This window comes from Morus notabilis, unplaced genomic scaffold (genome assembly GCF_000414095.1).
Source record: "Morus notabilis unplaced genomic scaffold, ASM41409v2 Scaffold579, whole genome shotgun sequence".
Lineage (NCBI taxonomy): Eukaryota > Viridiplantae > Streptophyta > Magnoliopsida > Rosales > Moraceae > Morus > Morus notabilis.
The window spans coordinates 158,664-181,775 of NW_010360734.1; the positions used below are offsets into that span (position 1 = coordinate 158,664).

Genomic DNA, 23,112 nt, shown 5'->3' on the forward strand with positions numbered 1-23,112 from the left:
TTTTAAGATTGCTTGCCCCATTAGTTGACTGGTTGACTTTTGCTTTTTCTTTTTTTGTTTATATTTGTTTACTGTACTTTTTGTTGGATGGTTTTGGAAAGGGAAATAACTAAAAATACCACTCAAGATGTTAAAAAATATAATTTGTCACTACACTTAAAACTTAAAAATAAATAATTGCCATTTATTAATAACTGTTATTCAATTAATAGAGAGAACAAATAGTTATAATGACATATAATTATTTAAAATGATATAAATAATTTATTTAAAATGACATAAATAATAGGTCTGTACAAAATTATCATACAAATCATGTATTTTTCTCTTTTATAAAAGCATAATCCTGCATTCTCTGTAGGGCTTAACGGAATTGGATAAGATAGTTTATGTAATAATTAAATTGGATTAATTGAGCTTCTAAGGACTCTGGTTACCCATTTGAGGGGCTTTGATGTGGTTGGACTTTACCAGTTTGCTTTTGCCTTGCAATGGATGTACATAATTATCTTATTATTTCCTTTATATCAGTTAATTTCTGCTCTTGACGTCGGTATTGCACATTACAATAACACCGGTTTCTTATTATTATTATTATTATTATTATTATTATTATTATTATTATTATTAACGATGGGTGTTTTTGCTAAAGACCAAAGATCGTTGTTAAAATATCATTATTGTTTCAGTTGGCAAAAAAGGAAAATGTCATTATCATCGTCCTTTTTCATGTAATGAATTCCTTTCAAAAGAGGAAAAGATGTCGTAATGGGTTTTTGACGAAATAAAAAATAATAAAATAATAAAAAAATAAAAAATAAAAAAACTCAATGACGTGAATTATGTGGGGTATCCAACATAATAAATATTACGCAGGATCAGTAAATAACTGAGTCATCAAATATAGTAATGCAATGAATGAGCTTCGTACTCTGAAAGAAAAAAAAAAAAAAAAAAAAAAAAAAAAAAAAAAAAAAAAAAAAAAGAAAGAAGAAGGAAACAAAAGTTTTTCTTACAACATAATTTGGATTTGTACGTAATTCTTTCCTGTAAAAGGATCTGTACTTGGTCCCCACTTTTATTTCTCTATATAAATATGAAAATGAATGTCTGCCCGTACTAAGGATAATAAGACATTAGAATGTTGCTGCCCCCCTCTATTCTTTTCTAAAGGAAATAGATAGACCGAGAATCATGAACTTTGGTACGGATGTGTAGAAAATCCTTGGCAAAAAAGGGGGAAAAAAAAAACTTGTATTGGATGTAGCATAAGAGGTGTTGGATTATTACTATTATTATTATTATTATTAACCCCCGGCGCTTGTCATTTTTAATGTGATCACACCCGTGATGATACTATAATTAAATTTAAGTTGTTGTAAAGTTGAGGTAGGAGTTTATCCGCTAAATTTTATAGTGACCTAGGCTTTGTTTTATTTTTTGGCCTATTGGCGGTAACACATTTTAAAAAAAGTCCGTTAATTCCGAACTCTTATTATTTGACGGATGCTGACATACTGAATATTGATATCTCCGAGAACTGTATTGTTTGTTTTTTTTTTTTTATTTCACACCCAATTACTAAAATAGCAGCGATTTGTTGGAGTATGTTGGATAACTGCAATGAAGTGTATTTGTTATGAAGATTAACCAAGCGCTAGAGGAAAATGGGATGTAAATTGTGCGTTTAAAACTCGTTTTAAAATGATCTTAATTTTTGTATGAAAATGAAAACGAAAACGTTTTTAATCTCATATAAAAATTATTTTTGAAAATGCGTTTAATAATTTTATCAAGAGATTGTTTTCAGTGTAAAAAAACTCATTAATGTCTCTTTCTCTCTCTGTTCGGAGAAAATGAAAACAAAAAATGAAAAATAACTAAAAGTCATTTTTCATTTCTCTCATTTTATACTAAACTAAAAAATCGTTTTCATTTTCATTTTTTTTTTTTGTCTTTATTACACCAAACGCAATTTTAAAAACGTTTTTATTTTTTTCTCGAAAAACGTAAAAAAACAAAAACAAGATCAATCTCAAACAGGGCCAAAGTGTTTGAATGGTGAAGGAAAATAGATGGTAGAAATAATCTCTTATAGATCAACAAAAAATAAAACACGAATTCCCGCATACATACATATGACATATCATGACAAGAAACTGCAAACAGCTTGAGGGATGATAATAATCCCCAAAAGAATGCCTGTGAACGAGTAATTCTCCTTGACGAAGCCTACTCCGTATTACATGAGCTACATATATAACCAATACAAAAGAAACAAAAAAAAATGGGGGAAAAAAAGAGACGCAAATTTATGAAATAAACAAATAGACAACGTAACTAAGGATACAAGAAACCGTTGTAATTACAGACATTCACTATCCAAATCGCTTCCTTTTCCATGACACGGGACGTAATAATCGATCATCGATGCAACTTTCAATGATGCATCCCTACAGAAATTTCTGTTTCGGCCAAGATAGAAGAAAATTTTTTGGCAGGTCTCGTAGTTCAAACAGAGGGGATGTCACCAGTGGTCACAGTATTATGACCATTGGTTTCCTGAGTGGTATCTGGCACCTGAGGTGTAGCCTCAGACGTTTCCACTTTACTTGTAGGTGATTCCAGAATGCCATCCGCAGGAACAACCTGATCCGAATTACTTGATTGAGCAGGATTTGTATCTGCAGAAACAGGTTCTCCTGATTCTGGTTGTGGCGCGGCAGTTGTTGGGGTTGATGCCTCATCTGCTGCAGTTGATGTTGCTGTGCCAGTAGAAGGCGTGGTGGTTGTCGATGGTGGAACTGTGGTGGCCGTAGCTCCTTCTAATAGCAATGGTTTGCCCGGTTGTTGTGTATTTTGTGTGGTTGGAGCTGCTTTTTTGGTGAGAGAAATAGGAGCATCAAGTGATGGCATACCCGGGGGAAGAATTTCAATTGGAGGCTTTTTGCCTGCTTCTGCCAAACTTGTAAGCTTTGGTTCCTCTAGGGAGGCCAAAAATGCAGCTGCAGCATCCATCTTTGTCAGTGGTGTATGCTCGACCTCCTTTTGCAACATTTTGTTCCATGCCTGAACCAAGCTTTTCAATGTTGGTCGTCCATGAGCCTGAAGATAAATGATGCTGAAGTTAGATAAAAATACAAACTCAAAAATAATACCGTGTCCAGGTCCAATACAAACTCAGTACAAGACGTCATACATGGGCATGAAGCACTGCCTCAGCAAGCATTCCTGTGTCCTGCCATGCCTTCTCCATAAGGGCATTGTCCCCCAAAACAGCAGCTGAAAATGCGGCTTCACGTCCCAGGCCAAGTGAGATTAAATTGTTAACCAAACCCTGCAGATCACGCAGTTGCTTTTTAAGAGAGTGATGTGGATATTAGTTTTAAGAAAAAAAAAATGACTATTAACCCCCGGAACAACAAATTGTAGAGCCAATATGACTAGTGGCGACAAAATACAGTTATCTCTGCATACTATTTTTGGATAATGGAATTAAGGAGACCACCATGATATCTATATTTCAACCCAAATAATATACAGTTAGTAAGAATTACCAAACAAGTGGCAAACTAATATGCCACATAATCAGAATCAAAGTTTCGGGGAAAAAAGAAAAATCATAGGCAACAGTGCACAATAAAAATTTTGAGAGTAAACAAAGCACTTGGAAATAGTATCAAAGCAAATAAACAGGGAGTAGCATACACTAAGCCGCGTCAACTCCCCATGATTTGCAAGGCGCAGAGCTAGTCCTCTTAACTCATTACCCTGCAAAGCACCTTTTACAGAACCCGCAGCAGCCAACCTTTTTAGAGCTTCCCGAGCAATTTCAGCCTGCCCAGTAGCATCTGCAGCATCAATAAGATCCAAAAACTCCTTTGCAAATTTCACTATTCCTTGTACAGCTTCCACCATATTTTCTTTCTTTGCTGTTAAATTGAGGATGTCATTCAACTCAAGTCCCGCATTATCTTGCCCCAGGTCCCTGCTGTTGCTCATGGTAAGAAGGCACTGAAGAGCTCTTTTCAGATCATTGCTTTGCATGGCCAGATCAAACTCTAACCTACAAAAGACACAATGGCAATATTATACTCTAGATATGCATGGACAGCCAACTCGGAGTTCACGAGATTCATAACATTGAAAGGCACATAGTTTCAAACATGCACTTATCATTCAGGGTACCAAAATGGAGCAACTATATATGAGTCGATCATAAGGTGGAGGCGCTATAGCAGCACATTCGAGTTAAATGGGATCGACACAGAATAAAAATTTTCAACAGCATGCATTGAACGTCAAAACAATCAAGAAACAAAGTTAAAGATATTTTACCTCTTAGATATCCCAGGCAAATGAAGTGCTTCAGTAGCATAACCCATACCCAGCATAAATTGTGCTAAATCATCGTGATGTTCTCTCCCAAGCCTACTAGCCCTGTACAAAAGAATAAATACAGTATAAGAAAGGCAGTTAAACATGTAAAAGAGTATCAAGAAAAGATCATACCATTTTACAGCACTAACAGCATCTCCATAAGCAGCAAGACATCGACAGCGAATACCAGGATGGCTTAGGGATAATGCATGGGCACACATGTACCTGCAACAGAAAGTTACCAGCTTCTTCCTTTTCCAGCACAAAAGTTTGAGAGAGAGAAGTTCTCAAGACACTGAATGGGATCAACTTACCTATCTATTAGCCAAAGAACACCATCTCTGACACCTACCACAACCAAAGGACCCACAGGCCGTTTCTGCTCTGTTGGAAAACGAGTAACTGCCACCGATACACCTCCACCGCCAACAGCTATCTCATTAACCTTTCTTTCTTCCATCTCTTTTTGAAACACCGAATCATCAGCATCAACTCTAGATTGTTTTGGCAATGTCAAAAAAGGTGGCACAGAAGGAGCATGCTGGAATGAAGCCAAGCGGACCACCTGCAAAGGAAAATATAAATAACCAATAGAAGCGACTTGATTAAAGATTGATATACAACTCTCAAAATGAGTTGCAAGATAAAATCCAATACATGGATGTTGAATCGACATTCATGCTGCTACCTAGGCTACAATATATGTATGAGTACTGTTTTTGGCCAAAGATTTAGGATCGTAACATCAAAGTTGTATGCTATATAAATTTTCAATGGGGAGAGACTTCCAGGTCTCTATCATCGGCTCAGGGTTGTTCAAAATTTGTCAGAATTTACAGAAACTTAAAATCATGTTGGACGTAAAAGCCAGTCTATAAAATACCAGCTCATTCTTTGCCTGAACAAGTTACAAGTCCGAGCAAGCTCGAGGAAAGGTGAGGGTACCTTTCATGCCAATGAAAGCTTAACATGCAACTCATGCATGAGATTGAGACTCTTTTACCTGTAGCATTGGGGGCCTCAATGCTACCCTTTCTTGAGTAACAGCTTGAGGTCCATCCACTGTGATTAGCGCCAACTCACCATGCTCAGCAACATCTCTCACTTGTGCCTCTCTTAGTTTCATCTCCTCTTTCATCCTTTTTGTTTCAATATCAATCTGTGCAACTCCAGCATCCACAAAAACACATCTGCAGAGGCAAAATATAATTACCGCCACATCCAGCATCAATCCAACTTGCAAATTTAAGTTGGAAAGTCAAAAATTTTGAAAACGGCGTCTCGAGACTTTTATATTAAGCATTATTGTTAATAATCCTTTCTGTTCCAGAAAAGAAATTTCTTTGGTATTTTCAGGATGAGTTGCATATACAAAAGCCATTTTTGTGCATAGTACCATTTTTCATTTCTCCACTATCTTTTCCCATACCGTGTATTGCAGGAATACTTTCTGCAAGAAGAATCTGCTGATGAATTTTCCACTATTTAATAATGGGTGACACTTGAATGAAGTAATTATTGCCAATGTTAATACAATATTGCTTGATAAAGCCACTTTTGTGTGTAGTATCACTATCACTTTTTGTTTCCCCACTATCTTTTCCCATACCATGAAAGAATCTGTTGATGAATTTTCCACCATTAATAATGGGTGACACTTGAATGAAGTAATCTGTGCAATGTTAATTCAATATTGTTTGATAAAACAGAAAGGTGGACTTCTGACTACAAGCAAACGCACGTGTTCAAAGCCTTTCATGGAAAGACTATCGAGAACTTAAAGAATAAACCTAGTATATAAAGAAACATCATAAATTTAACACGGATATAAAGATAATTCATTGACCAATTATTTTATCTTACTCGATTGTAGTAGGTGTAGCAACAAACAGCTGTCTCCGATGCCAAACACCACCAGTAGCATACGGAATTGCAACATCACCCAGGTATCTATATTGTGGTCGCAATGAAGATATGACAATGTATTGTGGATATGCAAAAGCACAATACTCAACAGTCTGATCCCATGCTGTCCATTCTGGCTGAGGAAGAAGTCCACCAACAGGCTGAGAAGTGTCCCAACTGCATGATTAGATAACACATAAAAATGTGACAAAGCCATTAAACATCTTGTCCATCTACTTATAGATCCAATACCACAATATTCAACTGCTAGATTCGCAGCCTATTCATTCTAGCTCATTTCCATTGATAAACAGTGGAAATGAACAACTTATTCCCAAAATGCATGCACGCATACATTAAAATATGTGCAAAATACCTGTACAGCTGAAAGTTGGGCGGTGCAGCCTCTGTTGAAGATCTATGAGAAGAAAATCCATCATCAAAAGTGGCAAAAGAAGAAAGACCACTGCTCCCAAATCCAGACAAAGGCATAGATTGAATTGTAGAAATAGCCGTTGCAGCAACAGGACTAATTCTTCGAGATGATCGGTAGGCAACACCAAGTAATGCCCCTCCATGCAAGCCAATGACCTAAAATGTTTAATTTTCGAGAGAAATCATACCTCAGTTATACCAATTTTTGAATGTCAAAATTCCAAGAACATGTGCGATAGTGTACAAGTAGTTGATCAAATTCATAAGATTTTAGGAACAGAATTTATTAGCACAGTACTCGCTTGTCAAAGATGTCTTCCACTCAAATAATTTTCTTTTTTTGGTGGATTTCAGAGTTTGTAAAAATACACACTTAGATAAATCAGCTGGAGACAAATACCGGTTCGCCGCGGCCGCCTACAGATGTGGAGAATATATTTGATGTCCCATCATCCAGTAAAATACGTACTTGAACATTGGCTGAAGAAGCAGCAGAAGCAGCTGCTGCTGCAGCTTGTGCTGCAGCTGCAGCAGCCTCTTTTGCTTTTCTTGATGAACCACCCTTCGGAATTACAGGAATTCTAGGAGGTAAAGCAGATTCCAATATGGCAAACCTATCACGACATGTATCCCAAGCAAGGAGCCTTGCACTGCCTGAATCAACTATGGTCCAATCACTAACTTTGTAGACAGAGAAGTAAGGAATATCAGGCCACACAATTGCAAGATACCTGCCACCAGATCATTTGAAGGAAGTAACAATATTACAATGCCTGAATTTCAACACCACATATTAACAGATTAAACAGAAAAAATGGTAGCATATTAGTTCAATTTATTCATTGTCGACAAGTAAACGAGAATGAACAATCAGCGTAAAATTCCAGACATGTACAACCATAGTGCATGAGCGTAATTAGTCAAAATGGTTAATACATATTTGACATCATATAAAACTGACCACTGACAAAATGTTAACCAATAATGCTGATTCATAAATGAAGATCGGTGATAGATAAAGTACAGGAACTGCATGTAATCTAGCTAGTATTTTGAAAAAGATGCACCGAGACAATAGCTATCCAACTGTAGTAATAAGCAAGCCAAAATAATGCACTAGAGGCAACTTACTTTCCCGAACTGCTCACAGAGAGTACAGAATATGAATCATGCGGAACAGGGGTACTAATATGCTTTTTTATCTGCTTGACTTGTAACTGTTCTGGTGAATCTCCCCGAATCCTTCCTGTTTCTGATAAAGGGCCATTATTTCCTAGAGAAGGATTTGCTGTCTGGGACAGCTGAAAATTTAGTAGCTTAAGTTCTCTTTCAACAACATAGACAGCAGAATGCTCTCGGCTCCCTGAGGGTGTTGGTAGGGCAGCTACAGCTGGAAGTGATCTAGGATCAAACTCACTTATGATAACACCAATATTGGAGCCAGTAGCAACAAGGTGAGGTTGTAAAGGATGTGCTGTCATGCAATAAACCTGACATAGAACTGACACGTCAAATGGATTTATATTTAAGTTAAAAAAAAAAAAAAAAAGATTTACAGTGAGAAGTAACAATTTTACAATGTGTTGAAGCCGTATCCAATTAAATGGGCGAATTTGTTACTATTGCTAAATTTGATATGTTGTATCTTGCAATCCATATTATGTTAACGCACATCCAGTAGACATCTAGTAGTCAAGATAGGAAAAGGGTCCTTGATGATTATCTATCCAATGGTGCAAGGTTCAGTCGGGAGGCTTTCTACCCGCATAAATAAGCTCAATCATCTTGATGGAGAGGAATTAGTCCCTTTAATCTAGTGCATATAAAAAGACTACAACGTAAAAATTTTAATTATTGATGACACTAGTAACGTGCCATGTGAGATTCAGGGGGTTCTCAGGCAACAAGTCAAATATCAACCAGACAATAAACATAAAGAAATTTCCATAATACGACAACGACAACTATTCTCTCAACACTTCTTTCACTGTAAGGGCTGAAGGTCTGTTGTTGTCTATAATAGACGGAATTAGAAGAGCTTGCGTATCACTTCCCAGACGTGTCGTAGACTCATAGTGAATCAGATACTTTGCAGGCAAAGCAGTTTTGGCAACCATAACACAGTTAGAAGGGAGACCTAATAGCTCATCAACTAATCTAGGTTCTTTAGTCTAAGGGGTGGTAAACAGTAGTAACGTAAAACCAGAAGGGGAAAAACACTTACCCTAATTTTCTTGTTAGGTGCAAGTACTTGCGGAGGGACTAGAGAGGATAGTTCACACAATGGCCTCGTTAAAGCTGAGTAAGTGGGATGTTCAATTGCCCTGACAAAGTTTCAGAAAATTATCTTGATGTTATTTTGAGATACAAGAGAAATGGAGGGGAAAAGGTCTATTGCTCTTGTAAGCCGAAATTCACATATCCGCTTCTTAGATCCACTATTTAACAGCAAAACAAATAAAAAGAGAAAAGAGGAATATATAAATAGAGAGAGAGAGAGAGAGAGAAATTGTAACTCGCATTAGTACAATAAAAAGTTTTGCATACCATATATGGGAATCTTTAACACAAGTTAATATATCAAGATTTGGGGCCCGAGGATGGGACCAAGATGCCACACTATGACAAGCCAGCTTAGGAACAGGTTTAATACGTCGCAGTTCCTGAGGAATATAGGCAGACAAAAAACTATTAAGAAAAAGCTGGAAAAAGGAACATGCCTAAGCTTCTTATTCAAGTAGACGAGAATGGTTCTTTGTGAATCAAAGACTCTGGAGTAAATAGAACACCTTAAAAGATATTGTGTCCCATATAGCTAATGTCTTATCTGCACCAATTGTAACAAGCTGTGGAGCACCTCCAATAACTCTGGAAAGCTCAACAGCCACAACACCACCATCATGTGCCTACAAGTATCATGAACAATCACGCACAATAAAACCAAAATCAGGAAATACAAGAGAAGCCATGCTGCATTATGCAAAAAGCAAAGATCACATTAAACTTCACTTATGACATTGAAAAAAAAAATAGAATGAACTGGGATAGATTTGGACAAATAGCTGGAAATAGAAAATTAACAAAAGCCAACACAAATAATATTCTTCCGTGGAAACACTATTAGATACGGCATGGACATCGTGGGCATCGCATACTATATTCTCATGAAAAAGGGGCTGTTGGACCAACTCAGTCTATGTCAAATTCCAACAAAGTGATTTCCTTGCATGAGATTTAAAGAAAAACTTGACACCATGTTAACAAACCAAATACTTAAAAAGTTACCAAGTACTAAAATTTGAAAGAAATCTTTCAAAAATTATCAAGAAAGAGCCAAACCTTTAAGCTTAGCTTAGGTACTAGTTCTCGAGAATCTTGACTGTGATCTGCACTCCAAAGAACAAGCAATCCATCGCTAGCCCCCGAAACAAGAAGTGCCTGTGATCAAAATACAACTTGAGAACACAATTAATTGTCCAGAAAATGAACCTTAAAGATAGCAAGGAATCATGCTAAGAGTATCCTGTACAGAAGTAGGTATTTTTATGTTTGCCTGTACATATGCAAGAATGAAATTGTGACACCTTACACTTTATTTAGATTTTATGGATTTGTTTTAAAGATGATCAGGCATTGAAACATGGTTCTTCAGCTAAAGTGAAATTAATTTTTGAAAGTTTCTGAGGAAAAATATAAAACCTTTCTTGATTTAATTGGTAGAAAACCGGAGTATAAATAAGTGTACAACAGACCTAGGTCCCGTGGCTAACAGAATCGGGAAACTAGGAAACCTAATAGGATAGGGAAACTATCCTCAAGATATTCCTAGGATCTTTCCTAAAAAATAGGAACTGCCAGTTTAGGAAAGATATGTTAGCTATTCTAATTTAAGTAATATCTCCTAATTTAAGCAATATCTCCTAATTAATGTACATAATTCAATACTCCCCCTCAAGTTGGGTCATAGATATCTCTTAAACCCAACTTGCTAATAAAAGATTCAAACCCTGGTCTAAATAACCCCTTGGTTAAAATGTCAGCTATCTGTTGAGATGTTGGCAGGAAGGGTAAACACACAGTTCCGGATTCCAGTTTTTCTTTTATGAAATGCCGATCTATCTCCACATGTTTGGTGCGATCGTGTTGAACAAGGTTATTAGCAATGCTAATAGCAGCCTTGTTGTCACAGTAAAGCTTCATTGGAGCTTCTATTGTTAATTGAAGATCTCCTATAACTCGCTGCAACCAAATTAACTCACATAGCCCATTAGCCATTGCTCGAAATTCTGCCTCTGCACTGCTACGGGCAACAACACTTTGCTTTTTTCTTCTCCATGTAACTAGGTTTCCCCACACAAAGCAACAGTATCCAGTTGTAGACCTCCTGTCAGTCACGGATCCAGCCCAATCAGCATCTGTATAGGCTTCAATTGTTCGGTTGTCATGTTTTCTGAACATTAATCCTTTTCCCGGAGACCCCTTGAGATATCTAAGGATTCGATAGGCAGCTTCGATATGAGTTTTCTGAGGAGAGTGCATAAATTGGCTTATCATACTCACGGCAAAAGCTATGTCTGGTCTAGTGTGTGATAAGTAAATCAACCTTCCAACCAACTTCTGATATCTCGTGGTATCAACACTGTCACCCTCACTATTCCCGAGTTTTACATTGGGATCAATAGGAGTATCAACTGGTTTGCACCCACTCATTCCAGTATCTTAGAGAAGATCAGGTACATACTTTCTTTGGCTGACCATTATTCCTTCTTTAGATCTTGCTATCTCCATGCCTAAAAAATATTTTAGGTTCCCGAGGTCTTTGATCTCAAATTCATTTGCCAAGCCCCTTTTCAACCGAGCCGTTTCTAGAATATCATCACCTGTCAAGATAATGTCATCCACATAGACAATAAGGATGGCAATTCTTCCTTCCTTTGATCTTCTAAAGAAGAGTGTATGACCTGCCTGGGCTTGAGAATAACCTTGTCTCTTTACCGAGCTTGTGAATTTCTCAAACCATGCTCGTGGTGATTGTTTTAGCCCATAGAGAGATTTCCTCAGTTTGCACACCTTTGAACCAAACTTATCTTCAAAACCGGGTGGAGGATCCATAAAAACCTCTTCTTCTAAATCTCCATTTAAGAAGGCATTCTTGACATCTAACTGTTGTAACTGCCAGTCCAAGTTTACCGCAATTGAGAGAAGAACCCGTACAGTATTCAGTTTAGCTACTGGTGCAAAAGTCTCAGAGTAATCTATGCCATAGGTTTGAGTGAAACCTTTGGCCACCAGACGTGCTTTATACCTTTCCAGTGATCCATCAGATTTGAACTTGACCGTGAATACCCATTTGCACCCAACAGTTTTCTTCTCCTTTGGCAAATTTATAACTTTCCATGTCTGATTCTTCTCCAAAGCCCTCATCTCCTCTAAAACAGCTGCTTTCCATTCGGGTACCTGAAATGCATCTCTAATACTCTTTGGAATTTCCACATGTGAGAGTTGAGTAACAAAGGCACGGAAACAAGGAGATAGCTTTTTATAAGAAACAAAATGGGACATGGGATATAGAGGATGCCTAGTGCATTCTCTAGTTCCTTTTCTTAGTGCAAGAGGTAAATCAAGCTCATTTGAGAAATTTTTAGGGATTGGACTCAAACCTGAAACTTCTGGACTTGGTATTGAGGTTGATTCTTGACCATGCTGCAAGTTATTGGTCAATCCACTTGACTTTGGTTCTCTTCTTGAGAAAACTTTCCCAAACCTGTTTTCAGTGTTATTTCTTGTTCTAATTGGACTAACACTGGAAGGAGCCAAATTTTCATTATTTAAAACATCTGCAGAGTTATTCTCTGGATGATTCTCTTCAAAATTTTCGGAATTATCTAAGTTTTGCAAAAAATCCGAATGTTGAAGGGCAAATTCTAATGAAAAATTTTCAAAAAAAGATTCACCTTGATCATGAAAATCAAAGACTATTTTTTCATCTCCCCCTAAAGCCGAATCTGCCTGTGTGTGCTCCCCCTGAAGATGAGGCTGAAAAAATTATTGATTTTCAAAAAATTGCACATCAAAGGTGACAAAATATTTCCTTTTTTTGGGATCATAGCACTTATATCCTTTTTTACTTGGAGAGTATCCTAAGAAGACACACTTAGTTCCTCTAGGATCAAGTTTTCCGAAGTTTACATCTTTATTGTGGATATAAACAGTGCACCCAAACGTTTTCAATGGCAGAGTTGATTGAATTTTTGTTTGGGGAAAAGTTTTGGAAAATTCACTTATAGGAGTGGCAAAATTCAAAACTTTCGAAGGCATTCTATTTATCAAAAAAATTGCTGTTAAAACAACATCTCCCCAAAAAAAAGTTTGGTACTTTGTTGTAAATAACAGTGCCTGAGCCACTTCTAACAAATGCCTATTTTTTCTTTCGGCAATGCCATTTTGTTGAGGCATGTCAACACAAGAACTTTGCTAAAAAATGCCATTTTGTGAGAAAAAAGCACTCAAATGTTTTGTGAAATACTCACGACCATTGTCACTCCTTAAAACTTTAATTTTTGTTTCAAATTGAGTGTAAATCATGTTATAAAACGTTTTAAAAATGTGTTCCACCTCAGATTTTTGTGTCATCAAGTAAACCCAAGTCATTCTTGTGTGATCATCTATAAAGGTAACAAACCATCGTTTTCCCGAAGGAGTTGAAATTCTTGAAGGTCCCCATATATCACTATGCATAAGAGAAAAAGGTTTGGAAGGAACATATGGACGAGAGATATATGGAGATCAATGCATTTTTGCTAAAGCACAAATTTTGCATTGAAAAAGAGATGGATCTTTATTGGAGAATAAACTAGGAAACAAACGTTTTAAATAATAAAAACTTGGATGACCAAGCCTAAAATGCCAAAGCATAATGTCATTCTTACTAGAACTAGAAATAACACCAAAACAAGTATTTGAAACATAATCTTTAGGAAGTGATCCATCGTCAAAGTAGTAAAGTCTACCACTTAATTTAGCATTACCAATCATCTTCCCCGATGCCATGTCCTGAAATTCACAGTAAAATGGAAAAAAAATTAGCATGACAGTTTTGGTCAAGAGTTAATTTACTGACTGACAGTAAATTGCATGACAATTTTGGAACATGTAACACATCCTTCAGAGTTACACATGGAGAAATTTTGATGGAACTCGTCCCTGCTATGGCTGAAAAAGAACCATCAGCCACTTTAAATTTTTTATTTCCTACACAAGGGCTGTAAGAGGAAAATAGATGGGAACAACTGGTCATATGATCTGTGGCACCAGAATCTATGATCCATGGGCCAGAAATATTTGAGGAAGTAAGGGCAGAAGGAGCTTGATTACCTTGGTAAGCATAAGAGGTAGAAGGAGAATTAGAAATTTGTGGAGACTTAAAGAGTTTTAGAAGATGCTCAATTTGTTCCTTGGTAAATGGAGGCTGTACCGAGGTAGATGGTGGCTCTGCAGTAGTCTCAGTCACAGTGTTTAATGCCTTGACTCCCTCCTGTTTGTTCTTCCAATTTGGCTGCCAATTAGGTGGTTTCCCATGAAGCTTCCAACAGGAATCTTTGTTGAGCCAGTGCCGTTTGCAGTCACACCACGGCTTCTTCTTCTTATCTGAGTCACTCTCATTGCCACGGACTGCTAAGGCTGAACTTTCAGGCTCTGCTGGTGGCAAGAATGAACCAATCATGACTCTCTTTCGTCCTTCTTCCTGCCTAAGTTCAGAAAAAACTTCACGGATTGTAGGAAGGGGACGTCTGCCTAGAACACGCCCTTTAACATCGTCAAATCATGCATTATGATGGAACTCGTCCCTGCTATGGCTGAAAAAGAACCATCAGCCACTTTAAATTTTTTATTTCCTACACAAGGGCTGTAAGAGGAAAATAGATGGGAACAACTGGTCATATGATCTGTGGCACCAGAATCTATGATCCATGGGCCAGAAATATTTGAGGAAGTAAGGGCAGAAGGAGCTTGATTACCTTGGTAAGCATAAGAGGTAGAAGGAGAATTAGAAATTTGTGGAGACTTAAAGAGTTTTAGAAGATGCTCAATTTGTTCCTTGGTAAATGGAGGCTGTACCGAGGTAGATGGTGGCTCTGCAGTAGTCTCAGTCACAGTGTTTAATGCCTTGACTCCCTCCTGTTTGTTCTTCCAATTTGGCTGCCAATTAGGTGGTTTCCCATGAAGCTTCCAACAGGAATCTTTGTTGAGCCAGTGCCGTTTGCAGTGGTCACACCACGGCTTCTTCTTCTTATCTGAGTCACTCTCATTGCCACGGACTGCTAAGGCTGAACTTTCAGGCTCTGCTGGTGGCAAGAATGAACCAATCATGACTCTCTTTCGTCCTTCTTCCTGCCTAAGTTCAGAAAAAACTTCACGGATTGTAGGAAGGGGACGTCTGCCTAGAACACGCCCTTTAACATCGTCAAATCATGCATTAACCACTGCTAAAAACATAAAAACACGATCCATTTCTTCCCTTTTTTTAAACCTAGCAAGGTCTTTGGGATTCTCCCATTCGTCATTATAGCAGAGGTCTAATTCCTGCCAAAGTGCCAACATTCTGTTGTAATACGTAGTGATATCTGCCTCCCCCTGCTTGGAATTCCACAGCCGAGTCTTCAATTCAAAGGCTTGTGAAAAATTCTCCAGGTCCGAGTAGGTTTCACGCACGGCCTCCCATACTTCTTGGGCTGACATAAACAGATATGGCTTCCGGATTGATTCCTCCATGGAATTGAGAAGCCACGTAGTGATAGTGAATTTTCATACCTCCACTTTCGGAATGACGGGTCAGATTCCTTCGGCTTTGGTTCCTCCCCTATACGAAACCCTAGTTTTCCTCGGCCATCTATGGCTAGTTTTATTGATTGGGCCCATTCTAGAAAATTCCTTCCATTCAATCGTACGGTAGTAATTTGAATGGAAGCATTAGGGTTGAAATCAACATTATTAGAAGAGGCAGAGGGTACGGTTTGGGTTGAAGGAAGGTTTTCTGGATTTTTGGCCACGGCGGACAGAGGTAAAGTCCTAAACCAGGCTCTGATACCATGAAAGTTTCTGAGGAAAAATATAAAACCTTTCTTGATTTAATTGGTAGAAAACCGGAGTATAAATAGGTGTACAACAGACCTAGGTCCCGTGGCTAACAGAATCACGAAACTAGGAAACCTAATAGGATAGGGAAACTATCCTCAAGATATTCCTAAGATCTTTCCTAAAAAATAGGAACTGCCCCCTAAACTAGGAAAGATATGCTAGCTATTCTAATTTAAGAAATATCTCCTAATTAATGTACATAATTCAATAATTTTCTATAAATCATAAGAAGGCTGAAAGTATGAAGTTATTGATCTGATTAAAGAAAAAGAAAACTTTAGCCTTTTCTTTTATTATTTGCTACCAAGTGTGTTTCACATATAATCAAAGTTAGGAGAATATCATGCGTGTTAGGGTTGAGATTTAATGAATTGAGGAGTAGATTGAGTTTCATTTTCTAGCAGTGAAGATCTACCTCGCCAGAAGAAGCCATGAATGTCATCAGACAAGATATTGAACCTTTATGACCTCCAGTGTATCTTCGCACAAGCTGCAGGAAATGAGTACTGTCACAAAGCTCAAATTACCACTCATAGTTGCTGAGATAGACCAACAATTTTGAAAAATTCCACACCTTCCACGTCATCATTGAAAGTACTCTAATGACACCATCTGATCCACCAAAAGCGACAAGAGGAACATCTCCTGCAGCATATCTAGAAAGGAACTCCATACTGCAAGAGCCAGGGATAACAATGCTAACTGTGATAACAATCATGGTAATAGTAACAAGAAAGGCAATAATAGCACGAAAACAAAGACAAAAAATAAAAATAAAAATAAAAATAATTAGAATAATACAATTATTCAGACATTTTATCCAAGAATTGCAATAGCAAGAAATAAATTATTCTGAATATTCCAAAACAATTTAACTCATGCACCAAGTAGATTAGAGGAGAATGACAAGAAGGCCAAATTGCAGTTGCTAAAAGTATCATAAAGAACAACATTTGTGCCTTATGCACTAAATACCAATTCCATCACTATCCTTGCCACTTCCCAAAGGGACCAAAAATCAGGTAGCCCAAAGAAAGCTAACAGATATGCTGCAACTGCTAAAGTGAAGCAAAGAGATACAAGTCCATTGCCTTGCCATTCAAAACTAAATCAAAAGATTGGACTAGTATCCTTAATGTACAGAGAGTCAGAGGCCAATATTGCATTCTAGGAACCGGATAGTTTTGAAAAACTATCTGCATCAACTAGTATCCCTATGACTTTGATTTAGGCCTCGTTTGTTTCGTTGATTCGAGTTTAGAATTCGAGTTTTGCTACAGTAAAAAGCTCTCACAAACAGTCACATCTAACTTTTTTGCTACAGTAAAAAGCTCTCACATAAAATCACATCTCAACTCGAATTCTAAACTCAAATCAGCGAAACGAACGAGGCCTTAATTTTTACCCTATGATCATTAAAATAAAAATCGTATACAAAAATAAACAGGCAGTTTTTTTTTTTTTCAATTCATTTCTTGATCAGTTGTAAACAAAGATCAAGGTAACCCGTAACTGTCATTTGTCCACAATATATATCTAAATAAAAGCAATAGTGAGGTAAAATAAATATATTCTCACAGCAACGAGTAAATGAATTGAAATCAAGAATAAATATATATGTCCAATTAATCATGATTACCAAAGAAGCGACTTGTTGTCAAGATCTTGCTTTGGTACATCTCGGCCACGCATTGTCACCAAGTCAAGAAAAATGGCTTTATTTTCACAACAGATCACAAGAAAATGCCTTCCTTTTGTTGCAGGAGCTAGGGAACTAAATGCAGAAGTGACATGATTGACAGCTGATGGAGCCTCAGCAGCTGCAGCGCGGTTCCGCCAAAGTTGCCAAAAGCGTACATCATCATCAAAGAAGCTCACCTGCTTAACACTTTTAAGATCCATGTACACACAATCAGATGCTCAGTTTACAACTAAAAAAAAGGTGGCAAGTGGAAATGATAAGAGAGATGAAACACTCAATTACCTCCCTCCACGCATGGCCTCGGTAGGCTTCCCTTTAGGCTCTGTGAAGAATACATCACAGTTAATAGAAAGAAAAAATCAATAATTAACTTCCTTGCAACAAAAAAGTTGCATGGCAGTGGATACTTCATTATTAGCAATGTGTTCGAAGATACAATAATACCCCTTTAAAATCATTTCTAATGAACAGGAGCTCGCTGCCACTCCCCAGACCAAGTTAAATGTTATATAATCTAACAAAACGGGTCCATTTTTAGGTATCTCGCAGTTCTATGCATTGGAGCTCCAGTCCAGCCAAATTAATCTACAACCAAAAATACCTTTGAAATGCACAACTACATCCTTTGCTAAGAACTATCCAATATCTAGTAATTTTGGAGCTACAGACTATATACTTGGCAAATCATAGCCAAATAAAGTGAACCATGATGACCTTTAAATAGAATCCATTCTCAAATTAAAGATTAATATTAGTACTTTTAATTACTATTAGTACTCTACTAACAATTAGCAAAGCATTATGCCTACAGACACAGAAGTAAAATAAAGGGTTACAGGGTAAGTGCGGCATTATTTTTAGACATTTGAACCGTGGAACTATGATCAGATTTTCCGTCCTATATGCTAACTGGAAGTTGCATACATTGCTTCAAAAAGATGTTTGTTGAGCTTCATGAGATAACATCAGAAGCAATATTTCTATTCTTTGTCATCATAGTTAGTAACTGTTGCGCTTGTTAATATCACGTTCAGGGTCATTAAAAGGCCTACCACCTAGCGCTTCAATTCTGAAATAAAGTTTTTTGCCCCCATGTTTTTTCAATAACAATCAGGAATTTACAGATCTGATCTCCAATAAAGTTCCGTAGCATAATTCTATTTGAACAGGCAAGTCAGATTCCTCAAAAATCATTGTCCGACTGATTCCAAGTCCCACATCACCAAACTACGCGTTAAGTCTTCATTCTTATAATATCATAATTTCTAGCCTAGAATTGTCAAATTCACAGGTTTCAAAGTAAATTCGAACAGAGCTCAAAGCAATGGAGATCGCGAAAAGGCGAAAAATACAACCGTACCTGATTCACCCTCGGCAAGCTTCTCCAACTTCGCACCGACCAAACGCCTCTCGTCCACGCCGCCAGCTTTGAGTTCGTAGATCACCTGAGAATCCAAAAGATACCGATATCGATAGAACCGAACGCAAGAAAGAGAGAGCAGGGAGAGACTTCCGACGCTAAGTTCTCAGAATGAAGACTATAGAAAGCGATTTAGTTACCTGGCGATGTTCCCAATTCCAAACGGAAACGTTGTCGGAGGCATCGGCGGTGACCAGCCATGGATGCGTGGGATGCAACTGGATCTTCACGATCTTATCGTTGCTCGGCCTGAATGCCTTTAATCTCAGCATCTTCTAGAATTCTCTTTCTCGATGTTGTTCTTGATGGATCGGCCACAACTTTTCTGCGGATTTCTAAGGAAGTTCTCAGATGCAAGACCACATTTGCCCTAATCTATCTCTGCATATAGAGAGGGAGAAAGAGAGAGAGAGACCCTCTCTGGAGAGTGGAGACTTAGCGGAGCTGAGAGAGGAACAGCGAGTTTCGTTTGGACTCGGTTATTCCGAGATCAGAGAAGCTCTTTTTCTGGTAAAAATGAAATCCCACACCGGCCAAGCTAAAAGACGACAGTTTTACTTTGAAATGGGAGAGAAACTAACGACATCTTTTTGGGGCGCTAAAAGAACACGTTACGTAGTAAAAACGATGTCGTTGCAAAACGAGTAAATAAACGACATTCAGAATAACTAATCTCATAGTGAATCCTATCTTCGTATCATAATTACTCTTCAATTTATAAAATTGTCCTATTAATTTTTTTTTTTAACGAAACTGTCCTATTAAAATTATTTGGCTAAGAATATGTCCAAATATAGATGGAAAATAACATATGAACTTAATAAGGGATTTTTATGGATGGAAAAATAAATGTGAGACGATTTGAATGTTGAATGTCAGTTATCAAAACGGACTTTTTCTGAGTTTGGGGATAAAAATGACTAACCCAAAAATAAATAAATAAATAAACAGGGGGAATAACAATAGATAAAACCACAACAAATATTTGAACGACATGATGTGTAAACACGATACTAAGAAGTGAAACGAGGTCCACTCATAAAAAAAACCTTGACAAATAACATGAAGCAGTAAAACGACGGTACAATAAAAGAAACGGTTATCAAAAAGAAAAGAACAACAATATTTGAGACGAAAAAAAAAAACAATAACAAACGAGATTAACAGGTGAAGAACAAAGAAAAACGACATCGAAACTAACACTAGCCAGTAAAAGAACAAATCAAAATGAGAAGGAAAACGACACCAAACATATTAATTACAATAATATCAGAAAACGTCATCAAATCAAAAACGACAATAATTTCACCGGACCATCTGATTTTCAAAATTTATGAAAATGGTTGCTCGCCAAAAAAAAAAAAAAATGTAAATTAAGAAGGAAAAGAGAATTATTCTTGGCAATTCTGTAACTGTCGACTCAAAAGTTAAATCCAATCTGTAGTCAGGTATTCCTACACATTAGTACTGATTCTCCTGCAGCGGGCTCCTTTTGGCATGTGGATGTTATTGTTGGGAAACAAATCCTACACAATTTGAGTGATATATCTTCTTCGATTGGTACGTTTCTTTTTCTTTTTCTTTTTTTTTGTTTTTTCTTTCCCGATCTCATAATTATGTTTGACACTCATAAATGTTATATGTGAATATGTGATGTAGAACATATATTAACTAAAGCATTGTTGTGTGCGTGTATATTTATATTGGGATAATTGTATAGGTTTGTTCAAACCCAGTGAAGAACATGGCTTGCTGATAAATTAATTTTGTCTTCATTTTAATTATGTGCTTAGAAAACATCACAAGTTACAATAGCTAGGGCAATGCATGAGAAGAATCTGTGGTCCCAGCCTGGCGTCCCCAGCTCAAGACAATTTGGGAACAAAAGTTATGGGGCTGGTTCTGAACTAATTAGAGGTTGATTGGGACAGAATTTTTAACTCTGCATCAGACTGTGTACAAAGCAATGTAAGTTGCATCCAAATTCAGAACAAATTTTAATATAATTAGTGTACAACTATTACACGTATGGTCATGTGAGGGCACAAAAATCTTTTCTGCAATGTCGGTACCTATATGAATAGCAATGTTTTCCTTTTGGGATTTTCAACATCACTTTGCAGATAAATTTTCTATTATCTACATGCAAATAAGATATCCGACAATAGATTCTTCAATGGATTCAGGACTATTATTATTATTATTATTATTATTTATATAATGACTGTAACTTTAGCAGATACAATACTACTTCCAAGTGGACGGCCACTATGTCAAGAATAAACTTAAGCTTGTTCTCCTCCCTTTTCTGCACCGGGTATGTGAATTTTAACTTTAAAAACTTTTTTGTTAATTATTCTGTGTATGACCAAGAACAATCCAAAATATGACTTCTGAATATACATCCTCTTGTCTAGGGGCATTGGACCAGAATAACAGAGGCAGTTGCGGGAAGACTTTCCTATGAACCTCCAACTAATGACATAAATGCTCCAGACTTGTACATCCCAGTCATGGCCTTTGCCACATACATTGTTCTTGCTGGGATCGCATCGGGTCTTTCGGGAAAGTAAGTATTCTTTTTTATGATCTATGGCTTATCCTTTCATGAGTTTTCTTTTGTCCTTTTCTTTTCTAGTATATTAAAGTGTAAATATGTGACCTTCTGACATATTGAAACGACATGTACCTTGACCATTGTGGCGGGACAACTTGAACTTATCACAACTTGTACACTCGACATGAGTCAGCCGTTTTCTTCATTGAGTTGTTAATTTTTCCCAATAAGCACAAATTTGATATCATAGGATAAAATTTAAGAGTCTTTTACTGCAAAAGTGTGACATTCTGACATATTGAAACACATATACCTCGATCATTATGGCAGGACAACTTGCACTTGTCACCACTTGTACACTCAATCCGTGTCAACGGTTTTTAACCGGTCATTAATTTTTCCCAATAATCTCAAATTTGATATCATAGGATAAAATTAGCACAACATTTTTGCCTGTTATACATGCCAGGTTTTGCCCAGAAGCAGTCAATTGGCAATTTGTAAAAGGCACAATGGGCTGGCTCCTCCAAGTTATGCTGCTGAAGGTGTCGCTGTTTTCACTTGGGGGTGGAGAGGCGCCACTGCTCGACACAATCGCATATGCCGGCTATACATTCACAGGGATGTGTCTTGCTGTGCTGGGGAGAATCACTTTGAACCACACATGTTATTTGATAATCGTATGGACTTGCCTCTGCGCGGGCATCTTCCTTGTGAAGACCTTGAAGCCAACTTTGTACACTCATGAGCTCAGGAGTTATTCCAGCTAGTAACACTATCTCTTGCTTGGCATTGCATTTGCTCAGTTCCCACTCATATGCTGGCTCAGCAACACCACTGGGAATTCCTTTTTCTGAATAATGCACTCTCTCAGTGCACAAATTTCAATGCTTGTTCTATTTTTCATTATGATGGATGCCTTTCTGTTTTTGTTACGACAACTTGGAGTCTATATTCATTCTTTTCTTCTCCCATTCTTTGTGGTTTGATAGTGAAACTGAAACAGTCTTTTAGCTGGTCTCTAAAGGGCGTAAATTGCATTTTGGTGTTTCTAATTTGCTTAAGATTTGAGAGTATCATTTTGCTTTTCTTTACATGCTTTTTTGGTGAATGAAAGATAAAAGGTTATAACACCATTAGGGTCAACCACTACTCCTTTCAAGAGCAAAAAAATTATATTCAATCCGACGGGTTTGAGTAGGTTATTTCTCATATTAGAGTCCCACCTTTGAGTGTAATTGGATTACCCCGATGGGGATTTTTTCTATTTTAATCATATTTTTAAGTCAACGGTCCAAACACAAAAAACAAAGGTAAGAAACTACTTACGTTTAATCATCGATCATTGCCGTATAATATGGGCACGTTGGCCCGTTAGGTTTGAGTTGAGAATTTCAGTTGAAAAATAAATTTATTTAAGAGAATATTATACAAAAAATATATATATAATTTAAATTTTTATAAAAAAAATACTGTAATAAAAAATTTTGAGTTGTGATTCGAATTGTGAAAAATAAAAAACGATGCCATAATTAGCTAAAAACAATTGCAATAACCAATATCAATGGCTTAAAC

At 37.1% G+C, this 23,112-nt stretch overlaps 2 protein-coding genes across 3 annotated transcripts; one reads left to right on the plus strand and one right to left on the minus strand.

Annotated features, from left to right (window-relative positions):
• Positions 1-2,146: 2,146 nt before the first annotated feature.
• LOC21390833 lies at positions 2,147-19,501 on the minus strand. Of its 2 annotated transcripts, XM_024165080.1 has the most exons (21): positions 19,121-19,501; positions 18,921-19,005; positions 17,843-17,882; positions 17,498-17,746; positions 16,433-16,532; positions 16,274-16,348; positions 10,060-10,158; positions 9,510-9,626; positions 9,268-9,383; positions 8,945-9,044; positions 7,852-8,210; positions 7,121-7,451; positions 6,662-6,876; positions 6,244-6,462; positions 5,384-5,570; positions 4,695-4,945; positions 4,513-4,605; positions 4,339-4,440; positions 3,709-4,066; positions 3,200-3,337; positions 2,147-3,105 (listed from the first exon to the last, which is right to left on the minus strand). In XM_024165080.1, the coding sequence occupies exons 1-21, from the start codon at positions 19,250-19,252 to the stop codon at positions 2,512-2,514; spliced, it is 3,960 nt and encodes a 1,319-aa protein (XP_024020848.1). In that variant the 5' UTR covers positions 19,253-19,501; the 3' UTR covers positions 2,147-2,511. The 2 variants fall into 2 exon arrangements, with proteins under 2 accessions (XP_024020848.1, XP_024020849.1); XM_024165081.1 differs by lacking the exon at positions 19,121-19,501 and having other exon boundaries at positions 18,916-18,937.
• LOC21390835 (protein YIF1B-B) lies at positions 19,332-22,394 on the plus strand. Its single transcript, XM_010097295.2, is given in 4 exon segments — positions 19,332-19,490; positions 21,220-21,297; positions 21,398-21,549; positions 22,007-22,394. Coding segments are annotated over 4 exon segments (777 nt in total).
• The last annotated feature ends 718 nt before the right edge of the window (positions 22,395-23,112 follow it).

Excerpts from the sequence above, each read along its gene's own strand:
- LOC21390833 (XM_024165080.1), bottom strand. The coding sequence starts at position 19,252 with ATGCTGAGATTAAAGGCATTCAGGCCGAGCAACGATAAGATCGTGAAG. Across the intron at positions 17,747-17,842 it reads GAGGCCATGCGTGGAGGGAG|TGTTAAGCAGGTGAGCTTCT; the intron begins GTAATTGAGTGT and ends GGATCTTAAAAG. Across the intron at positions 3,106-3,199 it reads AGGCAGTGCTTCATGCCCAT|GCTCATGGACGACCAACATT; the intron begins GTATGACGTCTT and ends ATTTATCTTCAG.